Source organism: Hyaena hyaena, unplaced genomic scaffold, assembly GCF_003009895.1.
Source record: "Hyaena hyaena isolate Hyena2069 unplaced genomic scaffold, ASM300989v1 scaffold_298, whole genome shotgun sequence".
In the NCBI taxonomy this organism is placed as follows: domain Eukaryota; kingdom Metazoa; phylum Chordata; class Mammalia; order Carnivora; family Hyaenidae; genus Hyaena; species Hyaena hyaena.
In genome coordinates, this window is record NW_024080927.1 from 121,030 (window position 1) to 146,107 (window position 25,078).

Below are 25,078 nucleotides of genomic sequence, written 5' to 3' on the forward strand. Positions count from 1 at the left end.
CTACATGACAGTCTTGAAAAGGCAAAACTATGAAGACAGTAAAAAGACCAATGGTTTCTAAGTGTTAGGAGAAGGAGGAATGAACAGGCAGAACACAGGATTTTTAGGGCAGTGAAGTTACTATGCATGATATTATAATGGTAGACATGTATCACAATACATTGATAAAAACTCATAGAACGTAATAATACCAAGAAGACCCTGAGTGTACACTATGAACTTTGTGTGATAATGATATGTTAATATAAATTCATCAAGTATGATAAATGTACTACTCTGCTGAGGGATGTTCATAATATTGGAGGCTATGCATGTGTGGGAGGAGGAGCTCTCTGCACTGTCCACTCAGTTTTGCTGTGAACTGATTTAAATAAATAAAGTCTGTTTAAAAAAAAAAGATTACATGACCTGTACACTTTTCTACAATGAGATGCTATGTGTAGAATCTTTTCCTTGATATTTTTCCCTTCAAAATCTGTCATGATACCATGACCTCTAGTTATACCACCTATAAGCTTATGTTCTAAACCAGGCAAGTGAGGCAAATTTTATTTCTAAAAATTCAGAAACAGTACTTTGTTACAAGGCAAATACCAATGCGCTGGTATGAATTCTAAGCATTCATTCACCATGTCTTGTAGAAAGTGCCATGTCTTTTTTTTCCTTTAATTTTTTTAATGTTTATTAATGTTATTTTTGAGAGAGATAGAGAGTGAGAGGGGGAGTGGCAGAGAAAGAGGGAGACACAGAATCTGAAGCAGGCTCCAAGCTCTGAGCTGTTAGCATAGAGCCTGAAACGGGGCTCGAACTCACGAGCAGTGAGATCATGACCCGAGCCAAAGTCAGATGCTTAACCACTGAGCTAGGTGCCCCTAGTGTCATGTTTTTTGAAAGAAGTTTTAAAATGTGGTATCCCTTGAGTATCTGGTTCCTTAAAATTGAAGTCAAGAGACTGAGAGAATTCACATCTGTAGTTTGTGTTTGTTGTATTATTTGAGAATATTAAATTCTAACATAAAAGGCAAGAAACCAAATGGATGGGTGATATTCACAAGATGTTTAAACCATAGATAGAAGTTGGAAACCTGTAAGTATGTTAAACAGATGAGCACAGCATAGTGTGTGAACACAGTTGGAAATGGATGGATGGATGAAGTTGACACTAAATATTCAGCTACACACTATACACAGGAAGCACAAAATATTCAAGATACACTAAATATACCAGGCATTGGAAAACACTCATTATTCAAGAATTCTTAATTCAGCTGAACACCGGTGACACCCATCCTGGTCTCACATACCCTCTGCCCAAGAAAGGTGAATAAAATCTATAATCCCAACAGGCTAATTGGTGGACTACAGCTATGGCCAAGTGCACTCCCCCTTATTTTTCTCTAACAAAATAAGCAAGTGCCATTAGCTTTATGCACTTCTCCATTATTGTGCCACCTTGCTCAAACCTCATTTCTAATCTTTGTAACCATACCAATCTGCAAGGAAAGCTGATGTAGCAGAGAGAGAGACAAGACATATGAATACTGTATAACCCAGGGTTTAGGTAATGTAGCCCTTCCACCCACTTGCACCCTAGCCTAAATATGTTACCTAACCCTCAACTCTTTCCCCTTACTTCTTACTGTGGTTTTATATTTATTTAATAAACTATGTGTTTCAAGCATCTTTTGTCTGTCAGCTTCTCTGTCGCATTACCACTGGCATACCATGCCCAATAGGTATATCTGGAGGCTATCATTGCATCAAGATAATTTCCTACCTGACAACATCCAAATCATCTAAATTTAAAAGCTGACAATCTGAAACAGTTAAAAAGAAAAATCCATTGGTTACTATTATGAAGATTAACTGTAGATGGAGGGCAGGGAGGTGTTTTTGCTTGTAGAGAGAGGATAGAGATGGGAGCGGGGGGGGGGGGGGGGGGAAAAGCGCCCCCCAAAAATGCAGATGGAGATAAAGTGGGAAAAAAAATGGTGGAAACAGCTGCAGAGACTGAACTAAAATGGAAGAAAGAAGAAAGGAGAGGGTTTAAATTTCCTTAACACTATATAAACAGGGAGAGCGCAGAGTCTGAAACTGCACAGCTCAAATACCTAGTGGTGTTCTGGTGGGAAGGGTGAATTCCTAGAAGAGTGGGACTGGGAAGTCCTCAGACCATGCAAGATCTTCCGTAATCCCAGAAATGCTGCTGCTACATGACTGCGTGAAATTTTTCTGGGGCAGGCTGGCACCCAGCCACAAGTATCTGGATATTGGCAGCAGCAGAGTCTTGCTAGCATTCCTGGGTGTGGCTGGCACCCAGCCATTGCTCGGTGAGACCCTCCCCCAGAGGATCTGAGTGGGTCAAAGCCTCAGTCCCTCAGAAGCGAGAGATTGGGAAATACAGCCGTATTTCTGATAAAACTCAGGATCAAGGTGCTGCCTGCCAACCTGACAGTGTGGTTATGGACAGTGCAAAAGCAGGGAGTGGACTGAAAACCAAAGACAAAGGACGGGTGTGTGATTCCTGGTCCGGGAGAGCACAGAGTTCTGATACTAGCCTGAATACCTGGGTGACACCATTTTCACCCCACCCGTGCATGCGCATACACACCTACAGGCGCCACAACAATCCACCCTTGCAAGCTAAGCAGCACCATCTAGTGGAGAACAAAGCCGTTACACTAAGCCCTGCTCAACTGGGCCAATCTCACTCTTCAGGAACACCACAAATCTCTCTGGCTGCTTAGTTTAGGGACTATAAAGTGCTTCAGAGTTTGAATTCTAGGGGAAAACGATGTAATATCAATCGTATCTCAGTCTGTTGGCTGGCCCATCTATTCAATTTTCTTTTTTCTATTTTTATTCTTTCTTTTTCATTTTTCTTTTACTTGAATACAGAAAGATAATTTTAAAAGTTTATTTTCAATTTTTATTAAGAATATTCTTCATTTTTTGACCAAATTCTTTACTTTTTCATAAATTTTTCAAATACTATTTTACTTCCATCATTTCAAGTTATTCTATCTCATTGTATTCATTTTCTCAAATTTTCAAAGGTTTTTTTGTTTATTTTGGTTTTTGTTGTTTTTGTCTTATTTCTTTTTTCATTTTCTTTTCCCCTTTTTTCTCTAATCAATCAAGCTCCTTTCAATAACGAGACCAAAACACATGTAGGACCTACCATCACTTATTTGATTGTGTGTGTGTTTTGTTTTTAATTCTTTAATTTTTTTCCTTTTTTCTCTAATCAATCAAGCTCCTTTCAATAACCAGACCAAAACACACCTAGGATCTAGCATCATTTATTTGATTTTGAGTGTGCCTGTGTGTTGTTTTTAATTCTTTAATTTTTTTTCCTTTTTTCTCTAATCAATCAAGCTCCTTTCAATAACCAGACCAAAACACACCTAGGATCTAGCATCATTTATTTGATTTTGTGTGTGCCTGTGTGTTGTTTTTAATTCTTTAATTTTTTTTCCTTTTTTCTCTAATCAATCAAGCTCCTTTCAATAACCAGACCAAAACACACCTAGGATCTAGCATCATTTATTTGATTCTGTGTGTGTGTATGTGTGTTGTTTTTAATTTTTTAATTTTAATTTTGTTCCTTTTTTCTCTAATCAGTCAAGCTCCTTTCAAGAACCAGACCAAAACACACCTAGGATCTAACATTTCTTATTTGATTTTGTGTGTGTTTTGTGTTGAAATTTTTTTTGTTTATTCATTTTGTTTACTCAGAGAGAGAGAGATAGAGAGAGAGAGAGAGAGGGAATGAGTGGGGGAGGGGCAGAGAGAGAGGGAGACACAGAAGCTGAAGTAGGCTCCAGGCTCTGAGCTGTCAGCACAGAACCTGATGTAGGGCTCAAACTCACAAACCATGAGATCATGACCTGGCCAAAGTTAGACGCTTAACTGACTGAGCAACCCAGGTGCCACATATTTTTTAATATTAAAAATTTCCCCTTTTTTCTCTAATCATTCAAGCTCCTTTCAATAACCAGACCAAAACACACCTAGGATTTAGCATCATTTTTACAATTTTGTGTGTGTCTCTGTGTTGTTTTTAATTCTTTAATTTTATTTTTTTCCTCTTTTTTTTCTCTAATCATTAAGCTCCTTTCAATAACCAGACCAAAGCACACCTAGGATCTAGTACTATTTATTTAATTTTTCTTCGTGTGTGTTAATTTCAATTTTTTATTTTAATTTTTTTTCATCTTATTAACTTTTTCTTCCTTCAAAAGGACAAAATGAAGGAATTCTCCCCAAAAGAAAGAGCAAGAAGAAACAGCCAGTGACTTAACCAACACAAATACAAGCAAGATGTCTGAACCAGAATACAGAATCACGATAAGAATACTAACTGGAGTCGAAAATAGATTAGAATCCCTCTCTATGGAGACAAAAGAAGTAAAAGGTAGGATGAAATAAAAAATGCTATAACTGAGCTACAATCTCGAATGGACGCCATCAAGGACATCATCAAGGATGGATGAGGCCGAGCAGTGAATCAGCAACGCAGAAGACAAACTTATGGAGAATAATGAAGCAGAAAAAAAGAGAGAGAGTAAAACAAAAGAACACGATTTAAGAATAAGAGAAATCAGTGACTCATTAAAAAGAAACAACATCAGAATCATAGAGGTCCCAGAAGATAAACAGAAAGAAATAGGGGTAGAAAGGTTATGTGAGCAAATCATCGCAGAAAATTTTCCTAACCTGGGGAAAGACACAACAACAAAATCCAGGAAGCACACAGGACTCCTACAAGATTCAACAAAACTGAAGATCAACAAAGTATATCATAGTCAAATTCACAAAATACTCAGGCAAGGAAAGAATCATGAAAGCGGCAAGGGAAAAAAATCCTTAACCTACAAAGGAAGACAGATCAGGCTTGCAGCAGGCCTATCCACAGAAACTTGGCAGGCCAGGAAGGAGTGGCAGAATATATTCAATGTGCTGAATTGGAAAAATATGCAGCCAAGAACTCTTTATCCAGCAAGGCTCTCATTCAAAATAGGAGAGATAAAAAGTTTCCCAGACAAACAAAAACTAAAGGAATTCATGACCACTAAACCAGCTCTGCAAGAAATTTTAAGGGGAACTCTCTAAAGGGAGAAAAGATGGGAAGGGGAGGGTGGTGGGGAAAGACCAAAAGCAACAAGAGTCCAGGGCCAGATGGCTTTACAGGGGGATTCTACCAAACGTTTAAAGAAGAGCTAACACCTATTCTTTTGAAGCTGTTCCAAAAAATAGAAATGGAAGGAAAACTTCCAAACTCTTTCTATGAAGACAGCATTACCTTGATTCCAAAACCAGATAAAGATCCCACTAAAAAAGACAAACTATAGACCAATGTCTATAAATGTTTATAAATGTCTATAAACTATAGACCAATGTCAATAAAAGAAGGATAACTAGAAAAGTCACAAATATAAGGAAATTAAAGAAAATTTACTAATTTATTCTATGAGGATAATATACCCTAAGAGCAAAGGCATTCAAAGATATTAGAAACAAAAGAAACTGGGGCACCTGGGTGGCTCAGTCGGTTGAGCATCTGACTTCACCTCAGTTCATGATCTCACGGTTCATGAGTTCAAGCCCCTCATTAGGCTCTCTGCTGTCAGTGTAGAGTCCACTTTGGATCTTCTGTCTCCCTTTCTTTCTGCCCCTCCCCGACTTGTGCTCTCTCTTTTCTCTTTCTCTCTCTCAAAAAGCAGCAAAAGAAACTATAGACAAATATCTCTTATAAATAGTGATGCAAGAATCCTCAACAAATTCAGCAACCAAATTCAGCAACATACTAAAAGGATTATAACCAAGACCAAATGGGATTTATTCCCAAAATTAAAAAGAGTAGTTATATGAAATCAGTTAATGTAACATACAGAATTAACAGAATGAAGAACCAAAAACCCCCCCATATGATTATTCTCAATTGATACAGAAAAAGCATCAATGACCCCCCAAAAGTCAATTAACTAAGAATAGAAGGAAACTTCCTCAACATTATAAAGCAATATATGAAAAACCCAACGCTAATATCATTCTCAATGAAACAACTCACCATGCCAGTTTGCACGACTTCTATTCAACATGGTAGTTTAAGTTCTACCCAGAACAATTAGGCAAGAAAAAGACATCCAAATTGGAAAGGAAAAAGTAAAATGATCTGTTTGCCGATAATATGATCTTATAAATAGAAAAATAAAGATTCCCCCCCCACAATATAAAGAAAATAAATTTAGAAAAGTTGCAGGATACAAAACCAATACACAAAAACCATATTTCACAATTAAAAAAAAAGAAATAACAATAAATATCAGAAAAATAGATCAAAGATTTGAGAAGTCTCTGAGGTACAGAGCTGAAAGGTGAGAAGTAACCCAGGGGGCTACTGTTTTTCATTATGATCATTTTATATTATTTGTGTATAGGAATTAATTTGATAGCAAAGTTACTTTTAAAAAGAAATTACAATAATGAATTCAACAAATGAAAAATGGGAAATTTTGATATGTATTATGGAGAATTAATATCCATGTGATCTATTAAGTCCATAAAAATCAATGAAAAAGATATAAACAGACAATAAATTGAAATAAATAAGCAAATCTCCCTATTAATCCCACTATTAAAAGAAACTAAGACAAATAAAATGTTTGAAAGCTTATTTTCTCATCTTCCCATTCTTTTTAGTTGAAAAGGTAAAAACAGAAAAATAATCCATTCATTATGCCAATTTATAAATCTGCTACAAAAGTATATTTAAATGTTACAGTCTCTGTAGTCACCAAATAATCATCAATTTCAGTAATGTAAAATTAATACTGTGCTACATCTATTCCAAAATTTAAATTTAGGAAGTAACATTCCCTTTATATTTAGAGTAGTTACTTTTCTTCTACCAACTAATGTATTTCACCTCAATATATTAATAATTAGGATGTATTTTCAAACTGCTGAACCCAGCTAATGAAAATTAAATCATTTGAGAACAATGGTATAAGATGATACGATGCACCGTTCAACAGTCTGTTTTCTTTTTCACTGTAACTTTTCCAATGACAATCATATTATTGTCAATTTAAATACCTTTATATTAGATTTGGTTTTCCTCTCTCTATATATAAACCAAAAAACCCAAGGAAAAAAAACAAAAGCCAAAGAAACCATACCAAACTGCTTCCTAGCATATAAACAATCATTCTTACCATGTCTTTGAAGCCTAGCAGAATATGAAATTACTTATTTACTCAACTGGGCATTTCTTGGCTTGCGTTGTGATCGTGATTGGAAAATATAAAAAGACGTTTATTAACGTATTGAGATTTTACTTTTCTTTAGTTCCAGGCTTAATTATTAGTTTTATTTAACATAGCTGTTTGGTGTAAATGTTCACACTTTGGGATAAATATTACTTTCTTTTAAGAACTTTTTAAATGTTTATGTCCATTTTTTCCCCTGGATGTTCTTGTAAAAAAAAAAAGAACAAACAAACCTATCTGATTAAATTTCTTCTGACAGAAATTCTTTCAAGTTTTCTACAGGAAGACTAATTTACTATATCTCTGGCTAAAAAAGTACGTGTCTTAGTCCCATTTGGGCTGCTATAACAAAATACCTCAATAGCTTTTAAACATAAGAAATGTATCACTTACAGTTCTGAAAGCTGGAAAGTTCAAGATCAAGGCACCAGTATGGTCACACTTGGTGAGGTCTCTCTTCCCAGTTCAGAGCTGGCACCTTTTCCCTATGTCCTCACATGGTGGAAGGGGCAAGGTTTCTCTCAAGAGTCTCTTTTATTAGACACTAATCCTGTTCATAACAATTCTAACCTCAGGACTTAAGGATCTCCCAAAGGCCTCACTCCTAATATCACCTAGGGGTTAGGCTTTCAACATAAGAAATTTTGGAGAACATTCAGGTACAGCAGTATGTATATAAAAGGAGAAGCAGAGCCAAAAGTATTTCAGTATTGTCATTCAAATATATTATTTATACTACTATCCTTACATATATAACTTCCAATGAGAAAATAAAAAGAAATATCACTTTTCAACATTGCAATTTAGCTTGAATTTTGATAAAGTACTGTTTTATTCTTAGGAATTATATGTAGTTTTAATGCTTTGAATTTTAGGACTAAAATACACTATGTAACTCAATTTTACATAATATTATTAAAAACCAGAGTGACTCTAAAAACAATAAAAATGTCTAGCCAAATACATGAAGTAAAAAGATGGACAACAAAGAAAGTCTGACTTTAGATTCAGATGAATCTAAACAGATGAATGTTTAACACTGAACAGATGAAACATTCAAAAGGAGAATTTGTGAAAGTGAAAAAGAATATACTATTTTCCTTCAACTATGAAAAAAAATCAAGCTTTCCCTAAGAATAAAAACAATGTATACATAAACAGTCCTCATATAACAAACATTGCTTGAAGACTTTTAGTCTTTGAGAGTTTCAAGTAAAACAGTGAATGAACTATCTCAATCAAAAAATAAGTAAAACAATATATGATACTTAGAAAATTATAATTCCTCTGTTGTTTCTGAACTCTGGAAACTTATCATGGTAATCTCATGTGATTTTTTAAAGGCAAGAGAAACAATAAATATTCCCTTACCTTGTAAGATGGCAAGAAACACAAAATTCCTTGGCTCACAGTCTGACACACAGATAACAAAAGTGCCCCTACTTCATCCTGAAACTCAAATGTTTCCGTGTGCTGGAAGGTTGCACAGAGATGCCGACCCTTGGGGCCTGACCCAATGGTGCCAACCCAAACCTAGAATACAGATATGTATTAGAGTCATGACTGAAGTAGGCAAATTAGCATTTAGTTGGGAGCCTTAATTACATATATTACATGTATGTCAAAAGAAGATCAAGAAACAAGGTTAGAGGAACTTTATTTTTAAATTGTTGGTGTTTTTCTATTATCATTCATTAATTATATATAAATCTAAGTTATAAAAGTTTTACTTTAAGCACGCCACTGACCACTTAGGATAAAAGAAAAAAAAAGTTTTACTTTTCTATTTCCTAAATAGCATTATAAAACTAAACACGTAACACTTTTGTTGGATAATGTGAACAAATGAAATGAGTAAATCAGAAATGATTCCAGACTATTAGAGATGAAGGCTTGTATGATCTGGTATAGGTAAGTCTTTAAGACTTGACTATGATAAGACTTATGAATATACTTAACAAATTTACAAATTCACTGATGCTCAAAGATCTATAGTCCTAAAACATCAACCAAATTTTAGTTATTTGCAATTCATCTACGTTCATACAGATCCAGCACTGGTGTGATTTGACTAAAAGAAATAAAAAGCTTTATTGGTAATCTACAGACAATATACACACTTCAGATTGTTGAAACTGTAATAGCCCTGTATTTTCAAATAATGTATGAGACTAAGGTACATTCTGCAAGATGACATCTAATGGACACTGGTTTAATCAACTTTCAACTAAATGATTAACTAGTAATAAGATAAACTGATATGAAGTATTTCCTGCCAGGATGCAACGAGAAGTAACAATATCACCCATATAGTATTGTTACCAAACTGTTTAACCTGAATCTTATCAACAGGAAACAATCAGATAAAATCCAGATTATATTCCTCAACATAACTGCTCACTTGAATTCTATAAAAATGTCATGAAAGACAAAAAAAAAAAAGAAGGGAAAACAACAGTTTTAAAGACTAAAGAGATATGGAAGTCAAATGCAATATATAATACTTGACTGGATACTGGATCAAAAAAACAAAATAGGGGCGCATGGGTGGCTAAGTCGATTGAGCGTCAGACTTCAACTCAGTCATGATCTCCAGGTTCGTTGAGTTCCAGCCCCACATTGGGCTTGTTGCTGTCAGTGCAGAGCCTGCTTTGGATCCTCTGTCCCCCACTGTCTGTCCCTCCTCTGCTTGTGGTGTCTCTGTCTCTGTCTCTCTCTCTCAAAAATAAGCATTAAAAAAAGATAAAATAAAAAGATATAAAGACATTTTAGAAACAAATGGAGAAATATAAATATTGACCCTATTGTATCAATTTTAAATTCCTCTGGTATGATCATGGTATTGTTATGTAGAATTATGAAATTGTTCTTTAAGTTTATTTATTTTGAGAAAGAGAGAGAGCAAGCAGGGGAGGGGCAGAGAGAGGGAGAGACCAAGCAGGCTCCCCAGTGCCAGCATGGAGCCTGACATGGGTGCGGCTTGAACCCACGAACTATAAAATCAAGACCTGAGCTGAAACAAGGGTCTGATGCTTAACCACCAGGTGCCGCAGATTATGTAATTTTTCCTAAGAGAGACAGTCTAAACTATTAAGGGCAAAGTGTCATGATGTCTACAAATAACCTGCTAATAGTTTATTTAAAAATGTGCATTATACACATACACATGTATAATGTTATTGCTCACATTTTGCAGTGTTCCTCTTCTCTCTCTTTCATGTATACACATGCAAAATGTTAACAATTGATATACCTAGGTGAGGGGTATAAAGATATTCACCATATTAAGAATTTTTTTTGTAACTTTCTGAAGTTTATAATTATTTAGAAGTTGAGGGCATCAATAAATGAATGGACAACCAAAATGTGGTATATACATGCATACAATGAAATTATCTTTCAGCGTTAAGAAAGAAGAAAATTCTGATTCACTTACAACATGGAGGACATCACGCTAAGTAAAATGAGCTAATCACAAAAAATACCTATGATTTCACTTATATTAGAGTATCAACTTCATAAAAATAGAAAGTAGAAGGGTGGTTACCAAGGGCTAGGAAGAGAGGAAATGGAGAATTGTTGTTTAATGGGCAAAGAATTCTAATTTTCCAAGATGAAAAAGTTCTAGAGATTGGGTACACAACAATGTGAATATACTTAAAAATGGTTAAGATGGTAAATTTTGTTATATTTTATCACAATTAAATTAAATTAAAAATCATGTTTTATAATAGAAAAAGGCCAAGAGATTACTCTTTAGAAAGATTAATAAAAGGGATAAACTGATACCAACACTGATAAAGAAAAGACATAAAACCAGAGAATGCAAATTGATAGTATCAGGTAGGGATAAGGAGAACATGGCTACAGAGCTTATAGACATTAAAAAGATAATAAAACATTTCACAATAAAAAATAAATTTTGGGGACACCTGAGTCAGTTATGCGTCCAACTTCGGCTCAGGTCATGATCTCATGGTTTGTGGGTTTGAGCCCTGTGTTGGGCTCTGTGCTGACAGGTCAAGGCCTGCAGCCTGCTTCAGATTCTGTGTCTCTTTCTCTTTTTGCCCCTCCCCCATTCATGACTGTCTCTGTCTCAAAAATAAATAAATATTTTTTAAAAACTCTTTTAAAAGTTGGGAGGAGGGGTACACGGGTGGCTCAGTCAGCTAAGCGTCTGACTCATGATTTCAGTTCAGGTCATGATCTCAGTTCAAGCCCTGCATTGGGCTCTGTGCTGACAGTGTGGAGCCTGCTTGGGAATTTCTCTCTTTTTCTCTCCATTTCCCCAACTCTTGTGTACATGCTCTCTTTCTCAAAAATATATAAAGAAATTAAAAAAGAAAAAAAGTTAGGGGTAAATGTTATAATAGAATTCAACTGAACAATTGGCATTTTTACTATTATAATCCATTGACATTACAGGTTAAACAGGCTTTTGTGTACTAGACTGAGAACTCAGAGCCTATAATACCATTCTTATGAGAAAATATGCTAAATTTATTAATAGCTTCCCATATTTATTTGAACCTCTGAAGGAAGAGACTTAAAACTGGAGCATATGGGGCGTCTGGGTGGCTCAGTGGGTTAAGCTTCCAACTTTGGCTCAGGTCATGATCTCACGGTTCATAGGTTTGAGCCCTGTGTCAGGCTCTGTGCAGACAGCCAGCTCAGAACCTGGAGACTGTTTCAGATTCTGTATCTCCCTCTCTCTCTCTGACCCTCCCCTGCTCACGTTGTCTCTCTCTCTCTCTCAGAAATAAATAAAACATTAAAAAAAAACAAACTGTGGAGCATAGAGTACACTTGTGATGAGCACTGGGTGTTGTATATAAGTGTTAAATCAAAAAATTTTACTCCTGAAATTAATATTACACTGTATGTTAACTAACTGGAATGTAAACAGAAAGTTAAAAAAAAAAAAAAAGTGGAACACATATTTTTCCTTCACTATTGTTTATAGCAGTATTTCCAAACAGGAGCACTCTGCCATTATAGAAAGCACAACTCTTAGTTATATAGAAGCTTAGCATTCCAGGCCCCCACCTACTAAATGTCAACAGTTCCTGCCAAGTAACTGTGAAAACCAAAATGTCCTTTCAAATACACCTTGGTTGAAAACAACAGCTTTATAAAGAACTAGAATTGTGTTAGGCACACATGTGATGCTCAATATGTAGCTAGCTGCTTTAAATTACTTTCTAAAAAGAAACAGAATAGACTGACAAATGACAATTCAAATGTTCCTAGGGAACTAAATAACATAAATGTGGTATTGTTCTAAAACATTAAAAATTTAAGTTCTAAAACTCATGAGAGTATTTTTAATTAATTTCAGATATTAAAACCTATGCTGAACACTTGCTAACTAACTAATGCCAGGAATTAATCTAGGTGTAGTGGAAGAATGGGAACATGAAAGGAATAAAGAAATACCACTATCTATTGGAAAAGAGAAACACATGAACAAGTAATTATGTGCAGGAACTATGGTAAAGAAGTTAAAATTTTTTAAGCTTATTTTGAGAGAGAAAGAGAGACAGCATGCATGGGGGAGGAGTAGAAAGAGGGAGAGAGAGAATCCCAAACAGGCTCTGCACTGTCAGCACAGAGCCCGATGAAGGGTTCCAACCCATGAACTGTGAGATCATGACTTGAGCCAAAAGAGAGTCAGATGCTTTACTGACTGAGCCACCCGGAGCCCTTTGTTTTGTTTTTAATTCTCATTTAAAAAAAAACCCTAAAACATATTTACATGAGGAAACTGCAATACAGTCTTTGCATCTAAAGTGTGTATTTTTACACACTAAACTGAAGGAATGCTACTTATTTCAGTATCTCCTTTTGTTGACACTACCAAGTAGCTGACAGATTTTCTTTTATACTCAAACTAAGATGTTGAATTTCCTACAGGATCTGTTTGCTAGTATTTCAGGTATCTTCTAATTTTTTTTAATATAAAATTATATTGGGGCACCTGGGTGGCTCAGTCAGTTAAGCGTCAGACCTCAGCTCAGGTCATGATCTCACAGTTCGTGGGTTTGAGCCCCGCGTTGGGCTCTGTGCTGACAGCTTGGAGACTGGAACCTGCTTCGGATTCTGTGTCTCCCTCTCTCTCTGACCTTCCCCTGCTCACGCTGTCTCTCTCTCTCTATCAGAAGTAAATAAAAAACATTAAAAAAATAAATTAAAATTATACTGAGGTAATAAGATTGAAAGCCTTCAGAAAACTAACCTGTGAGTTATTAATGACATGATTAGCCTCCAGTTGGATAGTAAACGTAACACCAAGTTCTGATGAAAAGGATTTCATTGGTGATAATGTCCCAGATGTCAAAACAATGGTCCAAACTTTGTCATTAATATCTGAAAAGGCCTAAAAGGAAACATTACTAGATACATAAAATCATCTTTAAAAGAGTCAAACATAATTATTTAATTGTTGGTACTGAGCAAGATGACAGAAGTTTCATTTACAACATGATAGGCTTACCACAGCTGGATTTAAGCACCAAAAGTTTAGCACACGAACTGCAGTTTTCTGTCTTATACGTTTCTTGTTTTTGGCTTGAGCAAAGAATTCACTTTTATCTGAAATATTAGTCTGATGTATCCAAGAATAAGTCTGTTGAATAGCAACTTTATAATCATCTGCAAATCTGGATGAAAATAAAATGGTAATTAAATGGCAAAACTTTATGAAACATATGATGTCCCAGCTACATACAATGTAAAAACTGATTAAAACTAAGTTGAGAGTTGTGATATCTTCCCACTCAAAGATAACATTTTCCCCACCAACAACCCTCACCACTAATTAAATTCAGTAATTCTGATAGAAAATGAACCATTAAATCTTACAATCAACTTTCTCATACAGAGATTAGGTATTAGCTAACTACCCACTTCTTACCATTTCCCATCCCTATGTCCAAACAATACATAAATTATGGCAGAGACAGAATTAAAATCCAGGTCTCATAATTTCTAGTCCAGAGCTCTTTGTACTCTGTGCTACATTATCAACTACAAAATAGATAATAGCTATCATTAAAGAAACTAAACAGTGCATTTTATGATTCATTACATGAGAAAAATGGAAAGAATTTTTACTGAAAACTTCAAAAGTTTAGGAAACTAATTACAAAATTCAAGTTCCTTTAAAATATGGGTCTCAGTCTTCATTAACGTTTTTTTAGTCTTTGTTAACTTTTAATGAAGGTATTGATCTTTGTGATCCCATCCAACTTATAATTTCTTTCAATAAGAGGCTATACACACTTGGACTTACAGAATAAAACTAGTATTCTCTACCATGTCCTCACAGTAATATTTACTGTTAACTTCATCTCTAGAGAGATAAGATCTCAAAGTTCAAGTCAGGACCCTAAAATCTGTGGAGAGAATTTTATAAAAGTACAGGGAGCTAAAAAGTATAAAACATTTAGAAGAAAACATAGGGCAAAATCTTTATGATACCAGATCTTAAGATATTCCTTATATATACAAAAAGCGCAAGCAACAAAAGAAAAGACAGATAAACTGAGTTTGATTAAAATTTAAAAACTTTTGTGCATCAAAGAACACTATCAGAGAATGAGAAGACAACCAAGGAATAAAAAATCTTTGTAAAACATGTATCTGATATGGGATAATATGCAGAACATATAAGTAACTCTTACAACTCCACAACAACACTACTACCCAATTCAAAAATGGGCAAAGGACGGGAACCTGGGTGGCTCAGTCGGTTAAGCATCTGACTTCAGTTCAGGTCATGATCTCGCAGTTCGTGAGTTGGAGTCCCACATTGGGTTCTGTGCAGACAGCTCAGAGCCTGGAGCCTGCTTCAGATTCTGTGCCTCTCTGTCTCTGCCCCTCCCTCCTCACACTCTCTCTCTCTCTCAAAAATAAATAAACATTTTAAAAAATGGGCAAAGAAGGTTGCCTGGGTGGCTCGGTTGGGTGTCCAACTTTTGGTTTCAGCTTAAGTCAGAAACTCGCAGTTTGTGGGTTCAAACCCCACATTGGGATCTGCACTGATGGTGCTGAGCCTGCTTGGGATTCTCTCTCTCCCTTTGTCTCCGCCCCTCTCCTGCTCGCTCTCTGTTTCTCTCTCAAAATAAATAAACTTAAAAAAAATTTTTTTAAACAAGCAAAGGGTATGAATAGACATTACTCCAATGAACACCTGCAAATGGACAATAAGCATATGAAAAGATATTCAACAAACTAGCCATTACTGGAGGGTAGGTAAATCAAACCTATAACCAGATAACTCACTCATTAGGATGGTTATTATCCAAAAGCCAGAAAGAAGGCTGCAGAACAACTAGAAATGTTGTGCATAACTATGGGAATCTAAAACATGCAGTTGCTATGGAAAACAGTCTGTTGGTTCCTCAAAAAAGTTAAATACAGAATTACCATAAGATCCTGCAATTCCACTGCTAGGGACTCAAACAGATACCTGTACATCAAAATTCACTTAGCATTATTCACAATAGATAAAAGTGAAAATAATCCAAAGGTCCATGAATAGAACAATGGATAAACAAAATATGGTACATGTATACAATGGAATAATCGGCCATAAAAAGGAATGGCATTCTGATATCTATTACAATATGTATAAACCTTGAAAACATGCTAAATGATTTATCAATTTTAGTATCTTTTTGAAGAATCAACTTTAGTGTCATTGATTTTCTTTATTGTACATTTATAACATTTTTCACTGGTTTCTATTTTTATCTTGATTCTTCTATTTCTTTTGAGTTTCAGTTGCTTTTCAATACATTAAAAAGGTAATAAGAAAATGGTATCAACCAACCATCTGCCAATAAAGGTGACAATTTGCATAAACTGGACAAATCCCTTGGAAAGAATTAACTAAAATGAATACAAGAAGAAATAAAAATTTAATAGTCTTATATTTATTAAAGAGATAGTATCCATTATTGGGGTGCCTGACTAGCTCAGTCTACAGAGCATGGAACTCTTGATCTCAGAGTCATGAGTTTGAGCCCCACGTTGGGTGTAGAGATTACTTAAAAATAAAATCTCTAAAAGAAAGAAATAGAAAAAAGAAAACATGCTAAGTGAAATAAGTCAGATGCAAAAGAACAAATATATATGATTCTACTTTTGGGAGATAACTAAAGGGCAAATCAATGGAGATGAAAGAATAGAGGTTACCAGAGGTTGTGGGAAGAGGGAAATGGGAAATACTATTTCATGGATATAGAGATCCTATTAGGGATGATGAAAAAGTTCTAGAAATGGATGACTGCACAACAATGTGAATAAACCTAATGCTACTAAAACACATTATTTTAAGAATGGTTAAAATAGTAAATTTTATGTTATGTATATTTTACCACATAAAAAAAAAAACAGGAACCAAATAGTACTATAATTTAATGAGTGGTAGAGTGAGGGGAGTTAACTGTTTCTCATATTCCATATTTCACCAGATAGAGGCTTTATGCAGTAAGAAAGAGACTTTCTGAAACATATCTAAAACTACACTTAAAACCTAAATGTTTAAGTTCTGTCATATATAACCAAGAATTTAATGCTGAAGTAACTAATAAAATGTATTTAAAGTGCATTTATTTATTTCAATTCTCATTTTCACTAATAAAGACTAATTCAATTGATCTAAGTCTGTGCCAGTAAGAGTAATATTATACCACTTATTTACAATGATCCCAGGTACCCACACAAAATAGGTACAGATTAAATGCATACTAGCACCCAATAAAATTAATATTTTTAAGAGTAAGAATACAAATCATATGTATTTACTTACCTGCTGTTTTGCCTGAAAAGATAGTCAAACACCATAAAAAGTCCTTTGAGTATTATTTGAGTTGAAGCACTAATAATTGGTACTTCTCTTGCCTCTTCTCTACCATAAATTGGTAAGACCTTTTCTTCTTTTTGAAGAACAGAAGAAAAATGTCCCTATAAGAAATTACTGTCATTAAGTATACTGCAGGAAACAGGAAGAAGAGGAAAACAAACCTCTTAAAACTATAATAAAATCCAAATGAAATATACATTGAAATTTTAGGAAAACATTATCAAGACACAAATGCTAATAGTATGTTTTAAATTCCTATATATCCCAAAATTTTCTTCAGAGTTCAAGGCACTTTGACAATAAATTATACATTTAGGAAGTTCATTACTTCTTCAGGCAATTAGGGTATTATTTAGTACCCTTCAAAAGTAATGAACTAGGCAAACCTGGTGGGCTCAGTTGTTAAGGCAGGCAATTCTTGATTTCAAAGTTGTGAGTTCAAGCTCCATGTTGGGCGTACAGCTTACTTTAAAAAAATGCACCAAATGGTTTCGCCAAAGAACTTAAAAGATAATATTTGCCTGAATTATTTCCAGGGAGCATTCCAACAATGAGAATAATATGACTGTATGAACAGGAAAATCGTAAAAATGACTTCAAGGAAAAAATATATGCTAAATACAAAATGTATACTAACTGGCTCATTTGTTTTCATGTGACTAAGAAGTTTTAATACAGATAAAAGTGTGGACCTAAGAGGGGCGCCTGAGTGGCTCAGTTCATTAAGCGTCCGACTTCGGCTCAGGTCATGATCTCATGACTCAGGAGCGTGGGCTCCTTGTCAGGTTCTGTGTTGACAGCTCGGAGCCTGGAGCCTGCTTCAGATTCTGTCTCCCTCTCTCCTTGCCCCTCTTCCGCTTGCACTCTGTCTCTCTCTCAAAAATAAATAAACCTTAAAAAATATTAAAAAAAATTAAAGTGCTTAAAGCAAACTTAAAAAAAAAGAAGTGTGGATATAAGGAGAAAGAAAAGTATGCATTTCCACACTGTGAAGAGAAAACTCTGAATATTGAAGTAAAAGATATTGGTGACAACGCTGATGGTTGACAATAAAGTATGTGTTCAATAAAAGTAAAATGAGAAAATAGTTAAGATAAATTAAGACAGATAAATTTTAACATTCATTTACACATCGATGTGAAAAATACACACCTAGAGTAAAATTAGTTTCCACTGAACAAAACACTGAAGGATACAAATAGAAAGATTTTTGAAAAAGAAGCAAAGAATGAATTTGGAAAGACATTCAGCACTACAAATTATTAATGAAAAACAAGTAATTCTTCTTTTTAAAATCAAGTCCCCTCACAAAAATAAACGATTGGGACCTCATCAAGATTAAAAGCTTCTGCACAGCAAAGGAAACAACCCACAAAACTAATAGGCAACCAACGGAATGGGAAAAGATAGTTGCAAATGACATATCAGATAAAGGGTTAATATCCAGAATCTATAAGGAACTCACCAAACTACACGCCCGAAAAACAAACAACCCAGTGAAGAAATGGGCAGAAGACATGAACAGACACTTCTCCAAAGAGGACATCCAGATGGCCAACAGACACATGAAACGATGCTCAGCATCCCTCCTCATCAGGGAAATACAAATCAAAACCACACTGAGATACCACCTCACGCCAGTCAGAGTGGCTAAAATGAGCAAATCAGAGAACTCTAGATGCTGGCGAGGATGTGGAGAAACGGGCACCCTCCTACACTGTTGGTGGGAATGTAAACTGGTACAGCCCCTCTGGAAAACAGTGTGGAGGTTCCTCAGGAAACTAACACTAGAACTCCCCTATGACCCAGCAATAGCACTGCTAGGAATTTACCCAAGGGATATAGAAATGCTGAGGCATAGAAGCACATGTACCCCAATGGTCATAGCAGCACTCTCCACAATAGCTAAAACATGGAAGGAGCCTAAGTGTCCATCAACAGATGAATGGATCAAGAAGATGTGGTTTATCTATACCATGGAATACTACATGGCAATGAGAAACAATGAAATCTGGCCATGTGTAGCAACATGGATGGACCTTGAGGGCATTATGCTGAGCGAAATAAGTCAGGCAGAGAAGGACAAATATCATATGTTTGCACGTATAGGAGGATTAGGAGGAACTTGACGGAGGAACAAGGGGGAGAAGAAGGGGGGAAATGGTAGGGGAAAGGGAGAGAGGCAAACCATGAGAGACTCTTGAATGCTGACAAAAACAGAACTGATGGATATGGGGGGGGAGGGGGGATGGGCATGGAGGAGGACACTTGTGGGGATGAGCACTGGGTGTTATGTGGAAACTAATTTGACAATAAACTATTTGTAAAAAAAAAAAAAAAATCAAGTCCCGTCAGCAATACTTTATATAAAGGCCACAATTCTTCCCCAACAGTGGCAGAACACTGGCAATTTATTCTATAAAACTACAGAACTTCCGAATAGACATTTTTTCAAAGACAAACAGATGGCCAACTCTCACATGAAAAGATGCTCAGCAACTAATCATTAGGGAAATGTAAATCAAAACCACAGTGAGATACCACCTTACACCTCTCAGAATGACTAGACTCAAAAAGACAAGAAATAGAGTGTTGATAAGGATATGGAGAAAAAGGAACCCTCTTGCATTGTTGGTGGGAATGTAAATTGGAATGGCCATTGCAGAAAGCATTGTGGAAGTTCCTCAAATATTAAAAATAGAAGTATCGGGGCGCCTGGGTGGCTTGGTCGGTTAAGCGTCCGACTTTCGCTTAGGTCATGATCTCGCGGTTCGTGGGTTCGAGCCCCGCGTCGGGCTCTGTGCTGACAGCCAGCTCAGAGCCTGGAGCCTGTTTCAGTCTGTGACTCCCTCTCTCTCTGACCCTCCCCTGCTCACGCTGTCTCTCTCTCTCTCCTAGAAATAAAAAAAAAAAAAAAAAAAAAAATAGAAGTATCATATTATCCAGTAATTCCACTACTGGGTATTTAGCCAAAGAAAATGAAAACACTCACCCAAAAAGACAAATGCACCTCTATGTTTATTGCAGCAATATTTACAATAACCAAAATATGGAAGTAATGCAAGTGTCCATCCATAGATGAATAAAGATGTGGTGTATAAGCACACACGCACACACACACACACACACACACACACACACACACGAATACTACTCAACCAAAGAAAAGAATGAAATCTTGCCATTTGTGGCAACATGGATGGAGTAGAGGCTATTTTGTTAAATATAAATCAGACAAAGGCAAATACAACATGATTTCACTTACATGTGGAATCTAAAAAACAAAACAAATAAACAAAAAGCTGATACAGACCCATAAATGCAAAGAACAAACCAATGGCTTGCTAGAAGCAGAATGGGAGATACACTTTCAGTTATGAAATGAATAAGTCACATGGATAAAAGATACAGAATAGAGAATAGTCGATGGTACTTTAATAGCATAAGGTGACAGACTGTAGCTACACTTGTGATGAGCATAGAATAACATAAAGACTTGATGAATCACTAAGTTGAAATTAATGTAGTGCCTGAAAACTAATGGAATGTTGCGTGTCAACTACACTTCAAAACAAACAAATAAACAAAAACAAAAACAGACAAGGTAAAAGAAAACCCAAACTACAGAAAATCCTCAACTACTGAAGGCAATGTACTAAAAACAAGGCCTGAACGAAATTCTACACACTGAATCATGAAACTACTCCAAGGCTACTTCTGCCTAGGTCACCTAAAAATTGACAGGTGGGTTTATAGATAAATAGAAAACTAAGCAAATAAGAAAGGAAAAAATCCACAAACTGATAAGTATTACCACATGGGAAACATAAAGTTGTGTACAAATTTAATCAAGTAAGCTATATGATAGTTGCTATCATGAGCTGTGATAATATGCATACACAATGATATACACACTGAATATTAATTATGGTGAAAGAATGAAGAGTAAGAGAATGGAGAAAGGTAAAAAGGAGAGGAAAAGTAAGAAGAGAAAGAGAAACAGAGAGAAGAAAAAGAAGCTAATGTATCATCATACATAATAGGAAGTCAATAGAGAATATCTAAAATTGAAAATTCAAAAGCAGCAGAACCCACATGTTATTTAGAAAACTGGGGTTAAATATCAGAAGATATCACTGTTAAGAGCTAAAGTGCCAAGTAAAAATTGGGATTGAGAAGGAGTGGGGCAGATGAATGCTTTTCTTGATGGTACTGACTCTTTAAATTATATACATATTACTTTTGTAAAAATTAACTTCTAAAAATTTAATAACCACAATGATGAGTTTCTTAGCTAACTAGGATTAGAGGCAATTTCCTTAACCTAATAAAAATATAATTATAAAAATCCTCTAGCACCTATGGAATGGGAAAAAAATTACAAATCATGCATCTAATACGGTGTTTATATCCAGAATATATGAAGAACTCTTACAGTCAATAATAAAAGAACACCCAATTTCAAAGTGGGCAACAAATTTGTATAAGATTTCTCTAATGGAGATATATAAATGGATAATAAGCACTTGAATAAACGCTCAACATTAGGAATTAGGAGAGAAATGAAAATCAAACCACATTGAGGTACCACTTCATTTCCCCTAGAAAACTATAATAAAAAAGAGGTAACAAGTGTTAGTGAGGATGTGAAAGAAATTAAAATCCTTGTACATCGGTGATGGGATTGTAAAATGGTGCAGCCCCTTTGTAAAACAGACTGGCAGTCCCTCAAAGAGTTAAACATAGAGTTATCATATGGCCTGGCAATTCCCCTAAGTATATACCCAAGAGAATTAAAAATATATGTACACACAAAAACTTGGACATGAATGGTTACAGCACTATTTATAACAGACAAAAATAGAAACAATCCAAATGTGTCAAGTGATAATAAATAAACAAAATGCAGATTTATACAATGGAATATTATTTAGTAATAAAAAAAGGAATGAAGTACTCATGAATGCTATGACATACACAGATGAGCCTTGAAAACATACAAAATGAAGAAAAACCAGTCACAAAAGCACCATATCATGTTTCCATTTATATGAAATGTTTAAAAGAAGCAGGTCTATAGAAACAGAATGTAAATTAGTGGTTTTCAAGGGCTGGGGGAGAAGGAAATAGGGAATGCCTGCTAATGGGGACATGGTTCTTTATGAGGTGCTGAAACTGCTCTGAAATTAGATAGCAGTGATAGTTGCAGAACTCTGTGTCTATACCAAAAAGCACTGACTGTATACTTTAAAATGGTAAATTTTACAGCATGTGAATTATATCTGTCTAGCTATTAATAAAAAATAAAAGAATTTCAAAACAATACAGTAGACATGTTACAAAATGATGTAACACTAGTAATATAGCCTCTTTTAGGCAGCAGTAAGACCAAAATGTCTAACTGCCTATGATAAGTAATGCACTGAAAGTTGAAGCCAGCAAAGAAATAAATAAAATGTGATGGAGTTGGAAAGAAAATAGTCATTACTTATGGACAGTAAAACTACATAGAAAATTTAAGAATCCACAGACAAACCTATAAGATAGTTTAGCAACGTAGTTGCTTACAAGATAAATAAATAAAAATCAGCTACCATTTTTACATACCAATTAGTAATTAGAAAATGCAACTTTTTAAATATACTATGTGAAAAAGAAACAGAAACCTGAACTCACGTAGGAATAAATCTACCCTGAAACACCTAAGACTTTTAAAAATAAAATCATAAAATTTTATTGATATAGAAGACATAATAAATGAAGAACTTTATATATCTTGTTTGTGAACAGAAAAACTCTTTCTAAATCAATCCATAAATTCAATGCAACACCAACAGATTTTTCATAGAAATTTACAAGCTAATTCTAAAATTCAGTAAAGATCTTCCCAAAGGAAAAGAACAAAGAGATATGCCCTACCAGGTAACGACATTTTTCTAATGCTAGAGTAATCAACAAATATGACAGTTTAGATAAACAGAATCACAGAACAAAGTCCAGAAATTAATTCACAAATGAGGGAAAAATAGATACATGTCAGAAGTGTCATTATAAATCAAAGGAAAATGGATGGATTATTTAGAAAATGATGCTGAGAAAAGTATCCATAGAGGAAATAAAATGGATTCCTAATCTTACAACAGAAACAAAAATGAATGGCCGACTGAAAACTTTTATTAAAAAAATAATAACACTTTTAGAAAATGTAGTGCAAGATATGGAAAGATCACTAAAACTAGACTCAAACAGAATTCATAAAAGAAAAACACTGATAGGGGTGCCTGGGTGGCTTAGTCGGTTAAGCGTCCGACTTTCGCTTAGGTCATGATCTCGCGGTTCGTGGGTTCGAGCCCCGCGTCGGGCTCTGTGCTGACTGCCAGCTCAGAGCCTGGAGCCTGTTTCAGAGTCTGTGACTCCATCTCTCTCTGACCCTCCCCTGCTCACGCTGTCTCTCTCTCTCTCTCTCCTAGAAATAAATAAAACATTAAAAAAAATAAAAAAAATAATAAAAGCAGGGCACAGAGGCTCCTGGGTGGCTCAGTCGGTTAAGCATCTGACTTTGGCTCAGGTCATAATCTCGCAGTTTGTGGGTTCGAGCTCTGCATCAGGTTCTGTGCTGGTAGCTCAGAACCTGAAACCTATTTCAGATTCTGTGTCTCCCTCTCTCTCTGCCCCTGCCCCACTCATGCTCTGTCTCTCTCGGTCTCAAAAATAAATAAACTATAAAAAATTAAAAAAAAATAAATAAAAGCAGGGCACAAAGTATAAGTATAGTCTAATTAAAATATATTTTTAATGCTCATAGGCCCAGAACGCTAGTGGTTATCATGATAGCCATAGTTCCTATCTGTTTTGGTTCAAAGACCTCTTCAAATCCATGAGGGAAATCAAAGATCTAAACAAATGGAGAGATACTTCCTGTTCATGGATAGGAAGACTCAATATTGTTCAGTTGTCAGTTCTTCTTGGTTTGATTTGTAGATTCAATGCAATTTCAATGAAAATCCCAGAAAGTTACTTTGTGGATACTGACAAGCTAATTCTAAAGTTTATTTGGAAAGAAAAAAAACCCCAGAATAACTAACACAATACTAAACAAAGTCAGAGAACTGACACAACGACAATATGACTTCAAGACTTACTATAAAACTATAGTAACTGACAGTGCAGTATTAGCAAAGGAACAGACAAATCAATCAATGGAAAAGAATAAAGAACCTAAAAAAGGACCCATAATAATACATCCAACTGATCTTTAACAAAGGAGCAATTATAACCCAGTGGAGAAAGGATGCCCTTTTCAACAAATGGGTACACCTAGGTGCAAAGAAATGAATCTAGGCACAGACCTTATATCCTACACAAAAAATTAACTTAAAGTGGATCACAGACCGAAATATAAAATGCAAAACTATAAAACTTCTAGAAGAAAAAGACAGAAGAAAATCTAGATGGCTTTGGGTTTGGTGGGGAGTTTTAGGCACAATGTCAAAAGTATGATCTGTCAAAGAAAACATTATTAAGCTGAACTTTATTTAAAGTAAAAGTTCTAGGGGCGCCTGGGTGGCTTAGTCGGTTAGGCGTCCAACTTCAGCTCAGGTCATGATCTCGCAGTTTGTGGGTTCGAGCCCCGCATCAGGCTCTGTGCTGGCAGCTCAGAGCCTAGAGCCTGTTTCGGATTCTGTGTCTCCCCTTCTCTCTGCCCCTCCCCTGTTCATGCTGTCTCTGTTTCTCAATAATAATAAATAAATGTTAAAAAAAAAAAAAAAGTAAAAGTTCTATAAAAGACACTGTTAATAGAATGAAAAGACAAACCACAGATTAGAAGCATAGGTCTATAAACATATTTGATGAAGCACTGGTATACCAAATATACAGAGAACACTTAAAACTCAACAACAAGAAGACAAAGAATCCAACTGAAAAGTAGGCAAAA

At 35.3% G+C, this 25,078-nt stretch overlaps 1 protein-coding gene across 1 annotated transcript in view; it reads right to left on the bottom strand.

The window, feature by feature from the left end:
* Nucleotides 1-25,078, bottom strand: part of BRIP1 (BRCA1 interacting protein C-terminal helicase 1) — a 176,347-nt gene that overhangs the window by 83,411 nt on the left and 67,858 nt on the right. The window contains 4 exon segments of the mRNA XM_039247334.1: nucleotides 8,646-8,807; nucleotides 13,510-13,650; nucleotides 13,768-13,933; nucleotides 17,089-17,243. Coding sequence (XP_039103265.1) covers nucleotides 8,646-8,807; nucleotides 13,510-13,650; nucleotides 13,768-13,933; nucleotides 17,089-17,243 — 624 coding nt within the window.